General features: G+C 38.8%; 1 protein-coding gene across 2 annotated transcripts; it reads left to right on the forward strand.

Annotated features, from left to right (window-relative positions):
* Positions 1 to 149: 149 nt before the first annotated feature.
* Positions 150 to 13,234, forward strand: ppm1aa (protein phosphatase, Mg2+/Mn2+ dependent, 1Aa). Of its 2 annotated transcripts, XR_013287510.1 has the most exons (7): positions 150 to 693; positions 2,486 to 3,339; positions 3,424 to 3,541; positions 5,041 to 5,152; positions 5,244 to 5,301; positions 9,652 to 11,280; positions 11,341 to 13,234. XR_013287510.1 is itself a non-coding variant. In XM_077538427.1 (6 exons), the coding sequence occupies exons 2-6, from the start codon at positions 2,503 to 2,505 to the stop codon at positions 9,679 to 9,681; spliced, it is 1,155 nt and encodes a 384-aa protein (XP_077394553.1). In that variant the 5' UTR covers positions 150 to 693; positions 2,486 to 2,502; the 3' UTR covers positions 9,682 to 13,234. The 2 variants fall into 2 exon arrangements, 1 of the variants encoding a protein (XP_077394553.1); XM_077538427.1 differs by having other exon boundaries at positions 9,652 to 13,234.
* The last annotated feature ends 4,408 nt before the right edge of the window (positions 13,235 to 17,642 follow it).

Consider the following 17,642-nt stretch of genomic DNA (forward strand, 5'->3'; position numbering starts at 1 on the left):
TCCTTGCCTTCGTTCATTCCTTCAGGTTTTAAGTCTTTCCTTCTGTGCTTCCACACGTCCCTAATTCACCCTTTTCTCCTTTCCTTCCAGTATATTGTATCAAATTTCCATATATAATACAAAAAATGTAAACAGCTGTGTCGATGGCGCTCCGAAAATGCGTTTCAGTGCATCCGAATCCGTCTGCGCAGACGCGGCTCGGAGCCTACTCGCTTTGAGCGAGTGTGTCTTCGGTGTTGAGGGATGATGTCATGTTTTCGAAGGCAACCTGCAACATCCGGGTCCTCTCCAAGTGCCTCTGCTCGCCAACAGCTAACGGTAGCTAGCAAGCTGTCAAGCTGTCAAGTGGAGAGGCTGGGGCAGACGTTTCAGCTTCCCCCTGGCTTGGCTTCCCAAATCCACACGAAAACAAAAAAACACGCTAATATATCCTCGCGATCGCCTGCTGAGATAATGTAACGCATCAAGGTCGTACCCAAAGAGAAACCTTCGCTCTAGCGCCATTTCTATGCACTGGGTCTTGAGTGACGATTGCTCTTTGCTAGTCGGCTAACCTACCCGAAGCCTAAGCCCAGCCAAAGCCCACTTTCGTCGCTGGAAGTGAGCCGTCCCGGTGTGAACTGCGACCGGAAGCCTCGAGCTTTGGTCACCGCCTCGGCGTCTGTTGCGGACAACAACTATTTTGGACATTCGGTAAGTCAATAAAATGTATCTGGTTGAGCCGGTAACTTGAACGCTTTGGCTAAAGTTAGCCTTGTTAGCAAGGGCCGAGGGCTCTCCTTGCCTCGCGCTATAGTAGCATACCTTAGCTTAGCTTAGCACAAGTTAGCTGTGAGGGACAAGGGTCAAGGCCCGCAAGTCAGAGAGGCTGCTTGTTTATTTGCTTCGCGGTGTTGTGCGCAACGAAGCTAACGTACCTCGTTCACCAAACTATAATTGTTTCACACTCTCAACAGGTTCAAAATTGCAGCGAGCACACCGTCGCGTGTACTGTTGGTTACGTGATATCTGCCCAAATCGCTGTTATCGTGTAACTGGCCAGTCCTGTTAGCGAGCGTTAGCGTTGCATGATAGTAACGAATGCTTGGACTGCTTTTAAACGGCCGTTTTATCGCGTTATATTGGTCATTGCGAAGGTCAGAAATATGTTAGTTTGTGTTTTATTTGACATGTGCTTGGCAGAGTGGATCCGTTGCACCACTTTCCAAGTTGAACCTGGCCATGCAGCGGTGAAAGGGCGTTTCAATTTAGTCCACATTAACAGTGTGCCTAATATGTAGCCAAAACATGTACACAGGCCTTCTATTTTTAGAGCAGTGCAGGCTGTCTGAACGCCAAGTTGCTAGTCTATGGAAGCAAATACGTTTTCATGTTACAGATTTGAATACATCGTTTAATGTGTTCAAAATTTTTCAGGCAATGTAAACGGTACAATTCATTATTTTTTAAATGTGGATCAAAATCGGATTTGGATCAGATGTGAGTGCAGATGCTCAGGTCAGGCTCATCCAGCATAAATCAACAAATGCCAAGTATGGCAGGGTTGAGAGACTATTTGACTTAACCCCACTTGAAATATAAATCAAAATAGACATTTCTGATAATAATAAGTCAGCCACACAGACGTTTAATTTGGTGTGTCAGTGACGTACGTTATCTTACAAATAACATAGAGGAATTAATGTCTCATTTCCCTCAAGACACTACCTACTCTGACCTCGCTCCTCTGTCAATCATGTCCTTATGTCCTTAGTGGAATTTCTGGTGGTAGGCACTACCACTGTGCTTCTCAATTATTTTTTCTTGCGCCAGGAAGAAGAAAATATTTTGCGCCTAACTTTAGGCTGTGACTATAAATAAGATCATTTGTTTATAAAGTTGTTGTCAGCATATCTCTGCAGAGGAGCTAATAATACTTGCTCACTCTCTGAAAGTGAGAGCGCCACTGCCACCTACTGTAGTGGATGTACAATTACACTTTATTTTAGTACAGCAGAAAGATAACGCGCTCATCATGCGTGCCCCTCCTATTTGAGAATAACTGCGCGAGCGTGTAAATTGAGGAGTGAGGACCTGGAAGAAGGAAATAGATTAAATGAGATGAGGCCAGACACGTGGATCATATTTATTTCCATAAACACTGGGCTACTCAATGTTGTTTTGTGTGCGTGTGTGTGAATGAAAAGACTCCATAAAAAGATTGAATTTAACAAAATAAAAATAAAAATCTGAATTTGGGCATCATCACATCTGCAGTGTGAATCACATGCATGCAGGCATGCAAGGAGAGCGTGTTAGAGCTCAATCGGAGTAATAATAATGGTAGTCAGGAAGTAGACGTGTATCTCAACTAGAGATTTGTCCGCCACAGTACTCTACTTGTGACACTCCTGTTTCAAAGTCCAGACAGATGAGATACTGCTGCCTGTATACACAGTGCTGTTCGATTGAAATATCAAAACTCATGCCATATGTCTTCCCACAGGTTTCAAGAGGGACACAATGGGGGCATTTCTGGACAAACCAAAGATGGAAAAATACAATTCCCACGGTGAGGGGAACAGCCTGCGCTTTGGGCTAAGCAGTATGCAGGGCTGGCGGGTAGAGATGGAAGACGCGCACACGGCAGTAATCGGCTTGCCTCACGGTCTCGACCCCTGGTCGTTTTTTGCCGTTTATGACGGGCACGCCGGCTCTCAGGTGGCCAAGTACTGCTGCGAGCACCTGTTGGAGCACATCACCAGCAACTCAGACTTCCAGAGCGCTCTGCAGGAGGACCCCTCGGTGGAAAGCGTGAAGAACGGCATCCGCACGGGTTTCCTGGAGATCGACGATCACATGCGAACCATCTCGGAGAAGAAGCACGGCGTGGACCGCAGCGGCTCCACCGCGGTGGGCGTGATGATATCGCCGAGCCACGTCTACTTTATTAACTGTGGCGACTCGCGGGGACTCCTGAGCCGCGGCGGTGCCGTGCACTTCTTCACGCAGGATCACAAACCCAGCAACCCCCTGGAGAAGGAGAGGATCCTGAACGCCGGCGGCTCGGTCATGATCCAGCGAGTTAACGGCTCCCTGGCCGTGTCTCGGGCCCTCGGAGATTTCGACTACAAGTGTGTGCACGGGAAAGGCCCGACGGAGCAGCTCGTCTCTCCCGAGCCTGAAGTTTATGCAATCGAGAGATGCGAAGGGGATGATGAATTTATTATTCTTGCTTGTGATGGCATCTGGGATGTCATGGCTAACGAAGAACTCTGTGACTTTGTCCGCTCAAGGCTAGAAGTCACGGATGATCTTGAAAGAGTCAGCAATGAAATTGTTGACACTTGCCTGTACAAGGTAATGCCGTGCTGACCCAAAACGCCACCTTTGTGTTCTGCCATCGAGTCTAACCTCTCGGGCCTTTTTGTCTTTCTTCCACAGGGTAGTCGGGACAATATGAGTGTTGTTTTAATCTGTTTTCCTGGCGCTCCAAAAGTTTCTCCAGAAGCAGTTAAACGAGAAGCCGAGCTGGATAAGTATCTGGAGTCAAGAGTCGAAGGTAGGCACGTAATTAGCAAGTATGTTGACTCGGGGTAGAATTAATTTGTGGTCCATTTGAAATGTCAACTCAAATATTGTTCCTTTCTATTTGCACTGTGGATTGCGTGGCATTAACAGCTTTAATTGAGGCAGTGTCTCAATTATTCCCAGGAAAGGTGTCCTCCTGCTACCACTATGCAGCTGTAAATAGAAGACATTTTATACATTTTTTTTCTCTCAATTTCAAACAGTGGCCAGGTGTCTTAATAAAATATGTTTCTGAAATGTTTTTGTCAAATGAACCCAGTCCATGGAGTGTACTTAACACTGGCTGAAATGAGCGGACGGCTTTGTCTCATGTAAATGAGCCCCCACCAATGTTGGGCAAGGTTATTTTACTTACCTAAAAGTAATGAAAAAACTAAAACTGAAATTCAAAAAACAGTTTTGTTAACGAAATGAAATAAAAACGAGCATGCTTTTTTTTTTTTTTTTTTTTTTTTTTTAAAGAAAACTAACTGAAACTATAATTATAGCAAAAATGTCCTTCGTTTTAGTCTTTAATTAATTTAATGCATGAGCCTTGAAATGTGATTTTAAGTAGATTTATTTTGAAATTAATAAGGATTTTTGAAAGTGTATCACACAGAAATGTCATCTAGCAGCAGCCAATAGAAAAACACCTTCAGAGGACATCGCTCCCATAGTGTTTTATAGAAATATTGCGCACAAGTAATACACTTTTTTTTTAAACTATACTGAAACCAACTAAGACTATCGTTTATTAAATAACTAAAACTAATAAAAACTAACAATCACCCTGAAAACTAATTAAAACCAATTTAAAACTCAAAACCAAATAAAAACTAACTAAAATGATAATTCCAAAACTATAATAACCCTGATGCTGGATCAACACAAAGTAGGATTTCTACAATATATGAAGTGCAACATTGTACATGCGAGGCCTCACTAATATAGGAAAAGCATCTATTGTATTTTCACTTGCGAAGGTAGAACTTCATCACGCAAGCCTGGAGTTGTTGTGCATTGTGTAGTCTTTCACTATCGTGTCACTCTGTTTAGAACAGTTTGTCAATAAGTGACGCAAGAGAATACACAAACAGAAAACTGTCACGTGAGACACGTACGCATTCCATTCGCATTGTAACAAGGGAGTAACAATTTTCATTTGATGAATCAACAGACGTGATTGTGTCATTTGTAAAAATAAATTCTCCCTCCTCCAAATGAACTCCGGCTATGCTAAAGTAAATAAATGGCATATGCTGAGCATATTTTAACATGACCAGATTTGTTTTGGGAACTAAATGCAACACAAAAAAAAGGAGAATGAATGCTACTTGACTCTTTCCTGTCTAATGTGATACAATACACATTCCAGTCATATTGAAGAGCCCGATAGTCTCTCGTCATTTGTTACTTTCCACTTGTAAATATGTATTTGACCTTTCTCTGTGTGCAGGTAGCTCACTTGTGTGTTTTGTTTTCCATCAGACATCCTTAAAAAGCAAGGAGATGAAGGCGTACCAGACTTGGTCCACGTTATGAGGACGTTAGCGTCAGAGAGCATCCCCAACCTCCCTCCCGGAGGAGAGCTTGCAAGCAAGTGCGTGACCTTTTGTGCTTAGAATAAATATGAGCGTTGGCTCACTATTTGTTTTAGCATTCTTAAAACAGTTTTGTTTTCCTCGCTACAGACGAAGTGTTATTGAAGCGGTGTACAACAAACTCAACCCCTACCGAAGCGATGACACAGTAAGTATCCCAGTTTGTCACCCCTAAACTCTTGTCACTCATTGAGGCTTCGGCGTTGGTTGAAGTACGCATGCTTTTTGACGTGTGACCGTAAACATTAACCAACTTTGTGCATGTTAGGTAACACTTTAAAGTGTCAACTAATGGGTATGAAAAGTAATTGGAAAATTATTAACTGTGGATTGATATTGTGTTAAATGTCTCATTTCTCATGTACAAACTTTGAATATATTACTCCATGTTAATTCTTTATATTTGCATTGATCAATATGAAAAAAAAGTGCAATAATCCTTATTTGTTTTTTACGTTTAAATATTTTTCTTGTTTTGTCCCAAAACATGTTACTGCACAGTGCATAGTGAACATGCTGCATAGCAACGTCAAGTTTCTGCCAACATAAATATATATAAATTCTGTTTGGTCCAAAAGGAACTTACATAATTATAGTTTTCTATTTTTTTTTTTTTAATTGGTCTTCATGTTTTTAAATCCTTAAACGTTTTCTTATGTACCAAAAAATATTTTTTTGAATAATTGTGATTTAAATTATTGCCAAAATAATTGTGATTATTATTTTTTTCATGATCGAGCAGCCCTAAAATAGGACATTATTTCAAATTGAACAAACGAAAATGAAATGGTCGGGCATTATTGCCATCAACATTTTTAAAACACCAATGCCATTCTTGACTTTATGGTCTATTCCTATTAGACATTGTTAATATAACATTGTCAATTATTAAATATAATTTCACTTAATTTGATAATCGATTCGTAATTGTCAATATATGGATTGATTGTTGGACTGTTATTTTTTATTTTTTTATTTTTTTTTATTTTTTTAGGTCAGTCATATTTGGAATGGTCTTCTGTCACCATTTCACAGCCTTTACAAGCCGTATTTGTTATTCATACAGACATGCAGAAGTTCATGCGTCTCATAATAATACAGTAATAGCAGTACATTAAACACAGTACATTGTTATGTTATTTTTTTTAGAAACAATGGCTCACAATTTTAAAAATGAAATCAACGCCTAATGTATTGGAAAATGTTAACAAAATGTACGAAAAGTATTTGCTAACCAACCACCAAAAGAAAGTCAATTAGGGACAAACAATTAGGGAACACGGATTTTGGGTGCCAGTCTCAATTTTTTAATATATACAAGCTATTTAAAAAAAAAATTATACCCTGAACAATGTGGTACTTTGATTCATTAGCAGTTTGGAAAATAGATGTCTGGATTAGGAAGAAGTTATAAATAACAATATGCAGCACTATTTCTCTAAATCGCTGCCAGCGTTCCCATTTCCAGTACAGAACCGCAGGCTACTCATGGGGGCTACCGACTTATGGGTCGACAGTGTTATGTGCATTGAAAATATCAATTGGTATTATCCCGTGTAATACAGACATTGCAAATGTGTACTTTGTTCATATAGAATTTGAGCATCACTGATTTGCTGATTGTATTTGATAACACCGATTTTCACAGTGATGAAATCAATCAGTGAATTGAGTTTCAGTAGCTGCATACGTCGTAACGACAAGAAAACATTAAAAACCACATGTGGTAATATTGAACAAAGTTGAAGAAAAAGTATGTATGAGTCTACCCACAATAGAGTGCTGAATTTGACTCAACAAAATGTACTTTATTCTCAATTAAATTTTTTTCTTCCATGTCTTTGTGTTTGAAGCAAATGTAATGTCTTAAATTGACAATATCAACATCCACAAATACTTCGTGGTTACATACTGAAAGTGCATTGTCTAATATCCATAGGGAAGAGTTTTTTTATCCAAATATATCAAGTGGACTTCATATTGGCTGATTTCTACATTTGTTTGCTGTAGAGGGCAGGTCAATCATTAAAAAGGGCACTTTTTTGAACTTTGATTTTTCATCTAATTTGAACAAACTGGTCCCCTTGAGGTCCTTACTCGGTTTGATATTTGAAACAAACGAGGAGTGCAAAGTGCACCGGTAACTTCAAGGTTTTAATTTCCACCGAGACGTTCAAGGCTTGAAATATAAAGCGGTGAGCTGGTTTCTAAAGCTGAGCAGATTGATTGCTTGGCCCTGCCTTGGCTTGAAAAAAAAAAAAAAAAAAAAAAAAAAAAAATTCTCATTTTTGTTTTTTGTTTTTTGAGTCTCTTCTGCCGTTGGTTTCAATCTCACCACTCCCATAGTGTCATTGTGCTTTCAGAGAAAAAGCTTTAAATCTACCCACATTACATTTTGCGCTAACAGATCGTCAAGATAAGCTTTTAGCACTGAGTGCAGCAAAAAAGTATAATGTTTCACTCCATACATGAATTGCAAGGGATTCATAAAATCATGATAAATAGAATGTACTCCATCTACCTAGCAAGTCCACTTGTTGTTGTCCAATTTAACTGCTATCCAGTAAAACACAAGAGCAAGCCGGTTAATGAAGTCACCTGGCAGATGCTGCGGGTGATTAGGGCATGCGTCTGCGATATGATTGTCTTCACTTTAAGCTGACTGTGCGATGTACATTCCGTTCAGCCGTTGTTATTGTCGCTTTAGGCACATTGTACTGAGCTGCAAGGACAGAAATGGGTGTGCTGCTTTCCTATGTGGCTGCAAGTTCCATTCGTCATTTAACTAAAAATAAATGAAATAAATAAATGGTGAGACTTGATTGCAAAAAAAAAAAAGGAACTCATTAATTACAGGCTTGGTAATTAATCCAAGTTAATTTAATTTCAGTTGAACCTGAATATTTGACCCAGTAAGCCATATTCTTCAACTTGAATAGCTTCTGCTCAGCGAATAGACATACACAATTACAAGTAAAATTTTAATTTTCCATCAGGCTACTACATACAGAAACAGATGAGTGCAGTTTTTTAAACAAGTGCAATCACAGGACTGTGATTTAACGCGACGATTCCCAAGGCTCCAACTTCTAAAGTAAATAAATAAATATGTTGTAAATGTGACACAACCCTGCCGAAATAAATGTCAATATATAAATATATCCAGGATTTCACTCACATTTGTGCAGATAATTAAATATACCTTTTCATGGGACATCACTGAAGAAATGTCACTTTGATTTCATGAAAAGTGGTTAGCGTACAGCTTATGTAACAGTGTCAATTAATAGTTTCTCATAATACAGCCATTAATCGATAAACCTCTGGCAACAAAAGTGAGCAGACCCCTCAGTGAAAATGGCCAAATTGAGCACAGTTAGTCGAATGGGTTATCTCCCCAGTGGCGTGCGACTCGTTAGTGTTACAACGTTTCAGGTGTGGTTTGCGAGCAGGTGAGTCGAATTTGGTATTTCAACCCGCAGACGCCCACTTGAAAGTTCAACGTGGCAAAGAATTCAAGAAAGCTCGCAAACAGTTTGCTGAAGACAAGCAGACTAAGGACATAGATTACCGGAACCAAGTCCTGCGGTCTGATGAGACGGAAACTGGTCAATATTTCCTACATGATGATGACCCCAAACACGCCTCCCAAGATGACCACTGCCTTGCTCAAGAGGCTGACGGTAAAGGTGACGGATAAGGGTAAAGCAAGTCTTAGGACTTAAACCGTCTTGAACATGTCCGGGGCATCCTCGAACGAAAGGCGGAGGACCATAAAATATATCGAATATCGAATATGGAAGAGGCAGTTTCACTTGGGGGTGTGCACACTTTTGTTGCCAGGGGTTAAGCTATTAATGACTATATTTTGAGTTATTTGGGAGGTTCAATTGAGTACTATTATGTAGTTCTGTCCTTGCATGTTTTTATAATTTAGCTTCAAATATATAATTGATTTAGAGAGATCTCTGAATCCAATGTACAAATTTACAGATATGAAGTGCGAATGTACATGCATAAGGTGAAGAACATTACACAATTTTTAATAGCAAACGTTAGTCTCTCATTTGTGGTGTATCAATTCAACATGTAATCTCTTTGAAACCAATTTATGCATTGACTGTGTTTTTACTAAAAGAGCATAAAAAAATGCAAATTTATTGCGGAATCACTCCATTGCGTGATTTTTATACCCCCCCAACCCCCCCCCCCTTTTTTTTTTTAACCGAACACCCAACTCACCATCCAAGCCCCGCCCTTTAAAGCCGCACACATTCAGTGTCATAGATGTAATCGAGTGGAACATGATGAGGGCGACCCCAGGTGGATAACAATAGTACTTGCACCTTACATGCTTATTTTTGTTGTTGTAATAATTGAATTCTTGATGAATGTAAAAAATAATAATAATAATAAAATAAAAAATATTCTGTGTTTCGTGCCGAATTTTGGGCCCCGAGACTGAAGGGTGTTGTCCTTCCTCTCCTCTCTTGTCAAGGACTCGGCGTCCACAGATGACATGTGGTAACACAGCGTGGCCCCACTAACACAGCCTAGCGTTTACAAACCACCACATCCTCTCAAGACCCACAGCAGCTCAGCCCAGCTCAGCAGTCTGTCTTGCCGTCACTCTGAGCTTTTGGTTTCTAAGAAGGGAATTTCATGGGAGGAGGAGGAGGAAGAGGAAGAGGAAGAGGAGTTGCATGCACACAAACGTGGAGATAGTGCAGCGCCAGTCCACTCTGGAGTTCAGGATCCCCACCCCCAAAATCCCTTTTGTGTTCACCTCTCCTAATGATTTCCTAAAGTCAAACGTAACAAGTGAGTCCACACGGCTTTCTGACCTTTTTTTGTTTCGTTTTGTTTTCAATAATCAGCTTATGTAGTTGTTGTTGTTTTTTTTTCTGTTGTTGCTGTAATTAATTTGATTCACATTTCCTTGTGTGCGTTTGTATATTTCTGTTTTTGTGAAGTGCAATTGTCCTGTACAAACAGCCTGTATTTAATGCAGCTTGATTAAGTTAAAAAAAAAAAAAAAAAAAAAAGAGAGAGAAAAAAAATTGAAACGAAATGAAAAAGAGAACCTTTTTATGCACTATCAGCCTTTTCCTGCTCTTCTGGAATTTGACCCCATTTCGACATCGTGAATCTTAACTGCTCGTCCTCCACGCTTCGACTTTCCCTCGCTCCTCAGTTTGTCTATGCTCCTTTTAAGAAACGGGTAAATTGTATAGTTGACAGCACAGTAAGCTCTCTATATCAAAACCATTTACACCCTAATTATCTCCACCCCGTGTGCTTTTTCCAAAAAAGAAAAAAAAAGTTGTTTTATTTTTGTATGTGTCTTTCTGTACATGCTCCAATAATAACAGCAAAGTGTGATTTGAAAACAAAAGTCTGACGAGATCCTTGCAAGTGTGCGTGGGTGCTTGTGAGTATGTACGTGCACGCGTATCCTCGCCATGCGCTTCACACACACAGGCTGCTTTTTTTTTTTTTTTTTTTTGAAGGGAATTACAAAGCTATATTCTGCCCTTTCCGTATCACATTCGTATTCGGAGTGCGCATGCTCTCGTCAATTGACGTTTATACAGCCAAGTTGGATTGCAGTCCCAAGGACGCGTACAGTCGGCCTGTTTTTCGTGCTCATGCAGTGGTTTGATTTTTCGAGCCACGTTCATTCAGCTTTATGCCAGCCTTGTGTGTGTGTGTGTGCGCGCGTGCGCAAGCTGTTATATTGATATCGTTTGTGTGGCGCGGCTTTTGACACCCCTACTTTTTTTTTAATTGGGGACGGTTTTGTGTGGACAATTTGGCTGGTCCACACGAAAGGGCGGGGGGAAATCAATGTGTTATTTTAAAGATGATGTAATTGCACGAAAGAGGATTAGGGCCAGTGAAGAGTGGGAAAAAAAGGTTGGCGGGATTTTCACTTTATTCTCATAATTCTGACTTCAAAGTGGGAATTCTCACTTTAATATCAGAACCCTGACTTTACAGTGAGAATTCTGACTTCAATCATAAAATACTGACTTTAAAGTGAGAATGCTGACTTTAATCTCAGAATTACGACTTTAATCTAAAAATTCTCACTTTATCAATTTAATCTCAGAATTCTGACTTTAAAGTCAGAATTCTGATTTTAAGCACAGAATTCTGACTTTAAAGTCAGAATTCTGATTTTAAGCACAGAATTCTGACTTTAAAGTATGAATGCTGATTTTAATCTCAGAATTCTCACTTTCATCTAAAAATTCTCACTTTATCACTTCAATCTCAAAATCCTGACTTCAAGGTGAAAATTCTGATTTAAATCACAACATTCTGACTTTAAAGTGAGATTACTGACTTTATATCAAAGTTCACACTTTATCACTTTAATCTCAGAATTCTGACTTTAAAGTGAGAATTCTGACTTTAATTTCAAAATTCACACTTCATCACTTTAATTTCAGAATTCTGACTTTAAAGAGAGAATTCTGATTTTAATCTAAAAATTCACACTTCATCTCTTTAATCTCAGAATTCTCACTTTATGACTTTCATCTCAGAATTCTGATTTTAATGTGAGAATGCTGACTTTAATCTCAGAATTCCGACTTTAATCTAAAAATTCTCACTTTTATCAATTTAATCTCAAAATTCTGACTTAAACCACAGAATTATGACTTTAAAGTGAAAATGCTGACTTTACCGTAATCTCAAAATTCACACTTTATCACTTTAATCTCAGAATTCTGACTATAAAGTGTGAATTCTGACTTTAAAGACAGAATTCAGAGAGTAATGTCAGAATCCTACCAACCTTTTTTTGTTTCCTCTTCACTGTCCCAAATCGTCTTCCGTAGATGTGAGCACTTGAGCACAGACGATTGACGGTGTGATTACATAGGATCAGCTGTTGGCTCAAATACTTTAAAGGCTATTTTATTTTTTTCTTTCTTTGTGTGTGTATGTGTGGGGGGTCATTCATACCAAGAACAAATCCGCTGATTGTAAAGTGTCGTCATGGTTATGTACAGCACCATTTTTTTTTTTCCCCCCTTGGGGTTGTGCTGTGCGTCCAAGCCGACACAAACCAGGCAGGCCACACAGTCCAGTTTGCTGCTAGCGCCAATGATTTGTGTGTGTGTGTGTGTGTGTGTGTGTGTGTGTTTTCTCCCCCACCCGAAATGCCCCTCCCACCCCCGCCCCCTCTTCATCGTTGACGATATCTGTATCCACTCACAAGACAGATTCATTTCTTCAAGAGGAAAGGTTTATCTTTCTCCTTCATTTTCTGCTATTTTATGCTCTAAAATTGCATTGTGGAAATTAATGTATGTATATATTTTTGACTTTTAACATTCAAGGAATAAATATGTTGTTTGAGTTAGATTTTCTTTTCTTTTCACCATGGACAAATTGGGATTCTGCTTTCAGTTGGGGCTCCTTTTTAGTTTTGTTTGTAAAACTACTATTGAAATCCTTCCTTTCATAAGTTGATGTCCAGTTTTGGGACAGTTCCAATATAATAGTAATAAGAGACTAAAAATGTATTGACAATCCTAACTCTATCCTGCTTGCCGTGGGTCGTCAATTCTTTTGACTCAATTCCTTCCTGAGCCACGTTCTAACCTGCTGTGGTGGCAAAATGGCCAAAAAAAAAAAAAAAAAAAAGTCCCATGTGTTCAAGATGACGGAAATCTCACCTTACTTTTTAACCACTGGTGGTGCTGTAGAGTCTTTGTTGAAGCAGCTACGTAGCTTAGCGTCATGTGCATAGATGTAAACTAACACACAGGGTACAATTTCAAGGTGCCACAACAACAACAACAACAGACTCATGCGATAAGCTATTGTGGTTGTGAAACAGCGTGATGAACTGTGGCTGGAAGTGAACACGCATAATTGGCCTTAAAGACAAAGATTATTATTATGATGATGATGGTGAAGACAATTGTTGCATGTAAGCAACATGGTTTAAAGGTTGTGAATAATCCTGGTAAAGTATAAATGTCCTATTACTGTGTGTGCGTGCGTGTGGACAAATAACACATTTTAAGAAATGGAGAAAAAGAATAAAACTGACTTAACAATCATGAGTTTGCGTCTTTGAATACAGTATTTGAATATTTACATTGTAATAAAAAATCCATTTCATGGATAAATGCAAATTGATATCGAGAAAAGTTCACATGGCGTTTGTGAAGTGACTCAATTTTTTTTTTTTTACACATTAAAATTAAAAACCACTTGATAGTGCAGTTCTGCTCTTACCACTGAAAATCCTTCAGGTTTGCTGATTGTCATGAATGAATAACAAAGTGACTGTATTCAATATCGCTCGTGTTGCAATTAGTTTTTAAAGAGACTTGGCCATGATACCATTGAAAAAAAAAAAAAAAAGTTTCATTTCACTTATGTCGAGTTTCCAGCACATGGCTTTCACTCCTAAAGCCCCTTCAAAAAATAAAAAAAAAATCCCCCATAACTAAATTCCTTTTCATTTATTAGGAAACTTAAAATACCTCATTCATGTTTTTGTGTTGTATTCTCTCTACTCGTTTGTTTTTCTCTTTTAAAAAAAAAAATATATTTGGATGATTAATAAACCCGTTAAATGCAAAATAACATTTTCTTTTAAAAACACAAATTGTGTTGTGAAGTTGAACCCTCCCACCCCGTTTGCTGTTTATCATTTATTATATGAAGGCATATTAGGGTCACACTGAAAAGAAAGTACATAAGATTATTACAAAAAAGTAAAAGCTTGTGGAAAATTATATATTATGAGTTATGTGACAATAATAAAACAAATCTCGGAATCAAAATGCAATATTACAAACAGCCGTATTAGGATCACATTCGTTAAGTATTACGTTAATATTACAACTTTTTTTTCGTAATATTGACACTATTCACATTATCCAACTTTTTTTGCACTTGTACTATGACGGCGTTGCAACAGTGTAATTGTCACAACACGACTACTCTTGTAACTTGGCGTCCTTTTTTCATAATGTTGCAATTCTCAATTTGTTTTTTACGTAATACATATTCGTTTTGTGTTTTTCTCTCAACTTTATGGCTTTTGTCTTGTAGTGTCGCTCTTGTAACATTGCGTCTTTTCTTTCCAGTAATATTGTCAATGAAAAGTTGCATCATTATGATTATTGTTGTAATGTAACTCAGTTTTTTTCTTGTAATGATGTCACTATTATATTTTTCTCATTACATTATTCTTGTAACATTACGTTTTTTACGTGCAACATGCAGATTACTAAAATTGTAGTTTTCCTCATACATTAGTTTGCATAACATGATTTTTTTTTTCTCCTACTAATGTCAAAAAAGTACATTGGGGCATAACAATAAGCTTTTTGATTTAAAAAGGTGTGCGCAAATTGAACCGAAGTTTGAAACATTTGGAGATACATATCGAATCGTCTATTGTTGAGACGCAGATCTCTAATATTTAAATATGTGAATATGTATATACTGTATACAGTATGTCTTATAGTATAAATATATATACAGTATAATAATAATAATGTACATGTCTAATGTCTATGTACATATACAGTATGTATATGTACATAGATGTATATCTAAATATGTAATTTGACTTTGATTTTTCAGTGTGCCCCGAATACTAGCTTATAAGTAAATGTTAAATTAGGCGCAAATTAATGAAATAGTCGTAAGCACTGATGCTGTGTGTCTAATCACCTTTTCTAAGAAAATCTAATTGCACAAAAAAAGCTCTTGATAGAGTTCCCTTTGTCAGCCTGGGATGACGTATCCTCGTATGTTGTCACAGGAAGGACGATCAAATATTTGAATGGTATTTGCGTACATATAGCTTGTACGTATGGACGTGTACCCTTAGCAGTGAGGTTCCTTTGCACCTCCATCCCTTCCACGAGCCTCCCCATCCTCACTATCCAGCTCATAATAAGCTCACCGAATTTGCCTTACCCTCTCGCATCACGTCGCCCGCTACCCAATGAGGAAGACAAGCGCTGCTCGTGTTCATGTTAAGGTACTTAAGCTATCGAGGGGGGGGAAAAAAGAAAAAAAGAGAGAGAGAGAGAGAGAGAGAGAGATGTTACGTTAACCTTTTTGAGTAACAATGTTGAAATCTGTTTTTTTTTCTCCTTCAGCAGTATCATACGTTAAACACTCGTGTGTTAACATGGTGACCTCGAGAGCATCGCAAGTGTCTGCTATGCTATATTTATGATTTAAGAATAGCTTTGGAGTGCTGTAGATAAGTATTGTCAATGTTGATTCAAACGCTTTCTCGGAGGTCGCCTGTGTTATTTGATGACTACTGTATATTTTCGATGATGTTCCCGCTTCAAAGGAAATACAAAAAAAATAAAAAAGGAAACTGTCGGGAAGGGGAGTGTCCCGTTTGTGTTGTCATTTGAACAAATTGCATTCCTGGCCTGTGGATTGATGCGTTTCTCTCCTTGCTCCTTACATTTTCTACCCTCCTTTCTTCTTTGTTTTGGTTTTTTTAGCTTTTAAAGTTTGAATAAAGTTTCTAGTTTGCAGAATGTATTACCAAATAAATGGGTTGTCATCTTGTATCTCTCATTTCATGGCTTTTCTTGTTGTTGTTGAACGCTAAAAAGATTAGCATTGGTAAGACATGAACACACCTGAGAGACAAAGATTAGACAACACAACAAAATTGTTGTTGACCGTTTAGAAGGCAAGGTTTTTATATACGCCGACATCACAGTAAATTCGAATGTTGCGGAACACTTAATTTGAATTTCTTTCATTCAGTAATTTAAACTCCGATATCGCTAGCCTGCTAGCATAGCTGCCGAACTCGGTGGCTCTTTTACACCAAACTACTGCCACAAAAAAATACTTGGTTCTCCAAGTATGAGTATAATGACCAACATTAAAAAGTAGTAGCGTAGCAAGATAGTGTTCAACAAAAATGAGGCAAAGGTCCGACTTTAACATTATTGCAATCCGCCATAACATTTGCACAGTTTGAACATTAGCACTGCACTTAAAGCGGAAGTCAACCGGAAGTAATTTTTGCGGATTTTTTACACCTGTTTTTCTGAATATTTTTTTTATGACAGAAAAAAATATGCTGTAAAACAGAAGAACAATATTCAGAAAAACTGAAAATGTAAAAATAATTTCACAAAAAACAAAGCTCCCCCCCAAAAAAATAGTCAGGAAAAACAGTTTGTTTGTTTTTTTCAAGTAAATGCAATACGCTTCCGTTCTCACCAGAGCCTTTTAAGTTCTTACAAACCTTTTTTCCCTCCCATCTTCTTCCCGACTGCCTTGTAATTTTATATTCCAGTCTACGAATGGTTCAACCATTTTGCTACCGAATGCTTTAAGCCCCTCCCTCCCTTTCTCCCTCCCTCCCCTCCCTTCTCCAAACGCATGATGGTGTTGCCTCATCAGGAGTGGCGCTCGTCTCGCCTTGACGCTGAGAGCGCGGGTCAGACCAGTCCACGGCCAGCGGGATTAAGAAGCACGGGATGGATTATGGTTGAAATGTCAGCATAATGTCATGCGGCATGTTAAAAGGTCAAATGCTGCTCAGTGGTGAACAGTTAACAGATCAGGTAGCACTTGCTGTAGCCACGCTCTTGGGCGCACCAGTTTAGATGTGCCGTGTGGTATGTATCGTGGGTCGGCAATCCTGAATTCACCTATTCGGTGTGGCACCTTCCCAAAAAAGGCACACACGTGAACGGCAATTTAAAAAGCATCACCTGATGCCTCCCGTTTCGCTCTCATTTGTTTGTATACAAGCGCTGCCAAACTCCCCCTGCCACCTGTGTACCTCTAATAAACTTCAAACCACCAATTCCGGGCATCATCAAATGGAGCTTGTCATCCGTCTGCCATTGTTTAAGCGCGTGTCATGCTCTGTTTGTCGCGAATGGGGGTGAAAAAAGGAGAGAAAAAAAAATCAGCTTGACGAATGCATCTGCTCCACATGAGTAAGATGGGGGTGTCATCACACACGGCATACACTCTGTGGACTTTTGTTTTAGTTTGACGAGAGTTTATTCGAGGTTAGCCTGTAAAATTTGGATTGAGTACAGTACAGAAATGGGACTTTACAAACTATGGACAAAAAGCAGGAAAACATGTCAACTTCCTTCAATTACATTCCGTCCATGCAGCCATTTTCTACATACTGCTTGTCCTCATTAGGGTGGCGGGACTTTGGGTGAGAGGTGGGGTAGAATTGCGTTTCTTGGTCGTGTCCATTTCAACATAGTTACCAAAATATGGACTTGTATGATGGCTGGTAAAGGAAAATCTTATACTTCGGGTCACTCTTATATCAAGGCACCACTGTAGCTGTAAATAAATATATTTCATAGTTGAGATAGGTCAGGTCACACAAGGTCACAATTAGCGTTGTTCCGATACCGTTTTTTGGCCCCCGATACCGATACACAACTTTGCAGTATCGGCCGATACCGATACTTAGTTGTTGTTTTTTTCCTC

The sequence above is a fragment of the Festucalex cinctus genome, chromosome 12 (genome assembly GCF_051991245.1).
Source record: "Festucalex cinctus isolate MCC-2025b chromosome 12, RoL_Fcin_1.0, whole genome shotgun sequence".
NCBI classification, from domain to species: Eukaryota; Metazoa; Chordata; class Actinopteri; order Syngnathiformes; family Syngnathidae; genus Festucalex; species Festucalex cinctus.